At 48.2% G+C, this 3,892-nt stretch overlaps 2 protein-coding genes across 3 annotated transcripts in view; one reads left to right on the top strand and one right to left on the bottom strand.

The window, feature by feature from the left end:
* The window catches only part of Sse (extra spindle pole bodies like 1, separase), a 5,540-nt gene extending 4,140 nt beyond the window's left edge, over positions 1-1,400 (top strand). Inside the window, exons 12-14 of one of the 2 annotated variants that reach the window (XM_013312035.1) lie at positions 299-450; positions 798-981; positions 1,294-1,400. In XM_013312035.1, the coding sequence (XP_013167489.1) occupies positions 299-450; positions 798-981; positions 1,294-1,297 (340 nt within the window). In that variant the 3' untranslated portion in view covers positions 1,298-1,400. Of the gene's footprint in view, positions 1-22; positions 127-298; positions 451-797; positions 982-1,293 lie in introns of those variants that run through there. The other variant, XM_013312036.1, reaches the window with a different exon arrangement.
* Positions 1,401-1,545: 145 nt separating this feature from the next.
* On the bottom strand, positions 1,546-3,655 carry LOC106117538 (outer dynein arm protein 1). Its single transcript, XM_013311900.1, has 6 exons — positions 3,404-3,655; positions 2,958-3,132; positions 2,565-2,744; positions 2,241-2,391; positions 1,975-2,146; positions 1,546-1,870 (listed from the first exon to the last, which is right to left on the bottom strand). Exons 1-6 carry the CDS (start codon positions 3,550-3,552, stop codon positions 1,546-1,548), a joined length of 1,152 nt encoding a protein of 383 aa, XP_013167354.1. The 5' UTR covers positions 3,553-3,655.
* Positions 3,656-3,892: the final 237 nt, after the last annotated feature.

Raw genomic sequence — 3,892 nt, 5'->3', positions numbered from 1 at the left:
ACCCGCACACCACCATCTGCACATCGCCGCGTGGTAACACCGACACCCCCCACTCGTTGGATGTCCGGGGACCCCTCATTAGTACTGAGGTCGACCATCGTGAGGTCTTAGTCAGTATAAGCCCAATATAACTTTACTTCTATAAAAGGAAGTATGGGTAAAGCAAATGCTTTACCCATACTTCCTTGGGGGGGGATGGGAAATCCCACACGATAAAAAACTAGTCCTCGCGGTAAACACAATGCATTACTTTCCAAAAACCACAAAATATTCTCACAGTTGTTTGTATTTTGTGCAGCCCGCTGGTGGTGGGCATGCTGTGGGAGGTGACGGACCTGGAGGTGGACAAGGCGGTGAGCGCGTTGCTGGCGCTGTGCGTGCCGCCACGTCCCCCGCCACCAGCACCCTGGCACGCCGTACCCAAGGACAACTGGAGCCAGGGCATCCTGGGTAATTACAACACAAACGCCCCCTGTAACCCCCAAATTGTGCCCACATGTAACGTATACGACTTAACTGCTGGCTCAATGAGTTTTGCTCAGTAAAGCTATATTGTAACTGAGTAATTGAGGCGTTGTTTAATCATAGTTTTTGCCCGCGTCTCCGGCACCGCATAATTACCAAAAATAATTAGGAAGTAGCCTATGTATTCTTCCAGACTTAGTTCTATATCTGCCATATTTCATTGAGAACCATTAAGCCACTCTGGAAATACCTTCTAACAAACATCCATCCATACATGTAAACTTTCATATTTATAATATTAGTAACCCACTTAAAAGGCAATTATATTTCAGAGGCGAAGGTGGAGAGCAGTGGTGAAGGTGGAGGTGGAGGTGGAGGTGGTGACGCGGTGTGGGAGCGCGAGGCGGAGGTGCTGGGGGCGGTGAGGGGCGCGCGCTCCCACACCGCCTTCACCATGATAGCCTGCAGCATCGTCGCACGAGGACTGCCTGTACTCGTTCACCAGCACAACACTGCGTACGTACCTTCACTTCACTCTGTCTGACACTTTGTCATTGTTCACGTTTGTGTCACCAGATGTCGCCTTCTCTAATGTACTTGTCGCCAACTAACATTGTGACTCGAGTCAAACTAACTTCGTGCTGGGAGTTTACAGTTTTCATTACAAATTTGAACATAATTTGTCGATTACGTTACGAAGGCGCGCTTCCCCAATATTTCTTGTAGGCTCTCTGTTCTTAAAATTTTATCATTTTATCAATAAGTGTTTTTCAGATTGTTTTATAGTTGTTTTTTTATTTATTTTAAGTATTCGTTTATTGTTTGTAGATGAGGATGCTGACAACAAGAGGATTACAATCTGTGATGAAATATAGATTTAATTATATGATGATAATGTAAGAACTTCAAACATTTCTTTTATTTCTGCTATAACTATAACTTATACAATCCAACAATCAAATACTTTGCTAACTTAATGTTATATTGAAAAAAGTGTGTCTGACAAGGACTAGGTGCACGTGCAATGAGCAGTGTGCATATTGTGTGCGGAGATATGCATGCAGGTGTGCGCGTGCATGTCTATGCATGTGCGAGCATGGCGCGGGGCGGGCGCGGGGAGTGCGGGGCGCGGCGGGCGCGGCGTGCGGGCGGCGGAGTGCGCGCCTTCGCCTCCGCGTGACGCTGCAGCACCTGACGGACAGACGGACAGACAGATGTATACATTTCTGATATCATCGCAACAAGGTTTAACTGCAATGGATTTACTTCGTCCATCTTGATGAGGTCGACCGTCTCCCGCAGCCGGTGCTCGAGGCTGGTGAGGTAGAGACGCGCGCTGCTCGCGGACGCGTCCAGCGCCCCGCCCACCAGCTTCAGCAGTGGCAGCGACTCGCACTCGCACGACCTGCACGACACGATTTTATTTCATACGAAGACCTCAATCCAACCGAACATCGCCCTACAAAAAGCAGTTTTCTAAGCTCCAAGTATAGATGTGTAAGCACTAACTGCGCCAGTTCGCGCACTCGGCGCAGCAAGGTGTCGAGCGCGTGCTCGCTGGTGGCGCAGTGCAGCTGAGCGCGCTCCCGGGCCGCGCGCAGCTGCGCCAGCTCCCCGCGCAGCGCCTCCACGCTGTCCTGCTGCTTGTACATCCTCGCCTCGTGCTTCGCTTTCTCGTCGTCTGATACAATAAAGTATAAGTAGATACATTTCGTATTTGAGAGTTCCGACCGATTAAAATACAACTATATGATGGGACATATTTGCGTGCTGACCGATGGCGTCATTGAGTTGGTTGACGCTGTCAGCGAGCGCGGTGAGCTCGGCGTGCAGCTCGTTGACGTAGTTGAAGAGTGCGTAGTTCTCCTCCTCCCGCCGCGTGAACTCCTGCCGCAGCCGACACAGCTCCTGCTCCCCGGTGAACTCCTGCACAACCCAAACCTCTTAATGCAGCACTTGTGTGATACACCTGTTTAGTTAAAGTTTCCCATTCAAATCTATCTCATATACAGATAGCGCCATCTAGTGGTCACATACTAGTAAAACACCACAAAATCCACCTTTAATATAACGATACAGCAATGTACAGTTGTGGTGACCTTGATAGCATCGAGGATGTTGAGGTGGTTGTTGTATGCGTGCGCCTCGAGCTCGCTGCGGTGCTGGCGGCGCGCCTCCGCCCGCGCGTCCGCCGCCGTCAGCCGCACCGTTCCCTTCGTGCGCAGGAACTGCTCCAGCTTCACGCTGTGTTCCAGCTGACGCTGCAGCTCGCGCACCTCCTGGCACGACACGACACAACCACGCTCATTGTTACTCATTGCTCAAGCTCATGTGGCATGTGGCATAGATGCAACAAAAATGTCGCTGCTATTTCCTTATGACAGGGGCTATTTTAAAATCGTCTAAATTACACATTTATTTATTTAAAAAGACAAAAGCCAAATTGTAAGTGGCCATATTGTATTTAAGTTAAATTGAACATATGCGCTCACGAGGCAGTGCTTCCTGTACTGCTGCGCGGCCTGTTCGCGTAGCGCGTGCAGCCGCGCGCAGCTCTCCTCTCGTAGCTCGTGCGCGCCAATAGCTTGCTCGACCAGCTCCAGCAGCTGCGCCTTGCCCGCCATCAGCCGTCGCAGCTGCTTCCGCCACATCGTGTTGAAGAACTGACTGACAATGTTCAATATTGTACGTTAATATTTTGAGGCAAAAACTTCTCTATTATCACAAATATATGACATAATGAAAGTTTTCGACAAAGGCAGTAAAACGAATAAAACTAAACTAAGTCATGTGTCAAAGTTGTAGTAATAATAACAATGGTTGTAGTTGATTAGCAGTACACTTGCCACGTCTGGCAGATAAGTCTTCTTACCCCCGACGTGCCAGTTCAATTCAAATACTTGTGTTAGTTTCTACTTAAGCAATATGGTGTACTCACCGATCCCGCAGCAAACAGTCGATCTGCAGCCGCATGGTGTAGTTGTCGCTGTTGGCCGCGTTGAACTTCTTCATAGCTGTGTCCAGCCGGTTCTCCAGCTGCGCCACCATACTCTGGTTCGTCAGCTCTGAAGCACATTCCTTTAACATTGTTACACATTATTTAAATATGTTTCATGACGTCGGTTCTTGATATCATAAATACGAGGAGATAGGAAAAAAAAATTACAATGTTTCCTTAGAACTCAAAACTAAACAAAAGCACTTTTTCTACTACGTCTACTAATATGATTAATGAAAATTACAAAATGAACTTTGAAAATCGCTTCGTAAAAGAATAATTTGAATTTTGTATTAAAAAAATGAACAAAAAGCCAACATCACGCGGTGTTCCCAGGCGGTCACCCATCCAAGTACTGACCGCGCCCGACGTTGCTTAACTTCGGTGATCGGACGAGAACCGGTGTGTTCAACGTGGTATGGACGTTGG

Source organism: Papilio xuthus, unplaced genomic scaffold, assembly GCF_000836235.2.
Source record: "Papilio xuthus unplaced genomic scaffold, Pxut_1.1 DF827679.1, whole genome shotgun sequence".
Lineage (NCBI taxonomy): Eukaryota > Metazoa > Arthropoda > Insecta > Lepidoptera > Papilionidae > Papilio > Papilio xuthus.
Note: the sequence above shows the minus strand (reverse complement) of the source record. Positions and strands in the feature narration are given on the sequence as shown.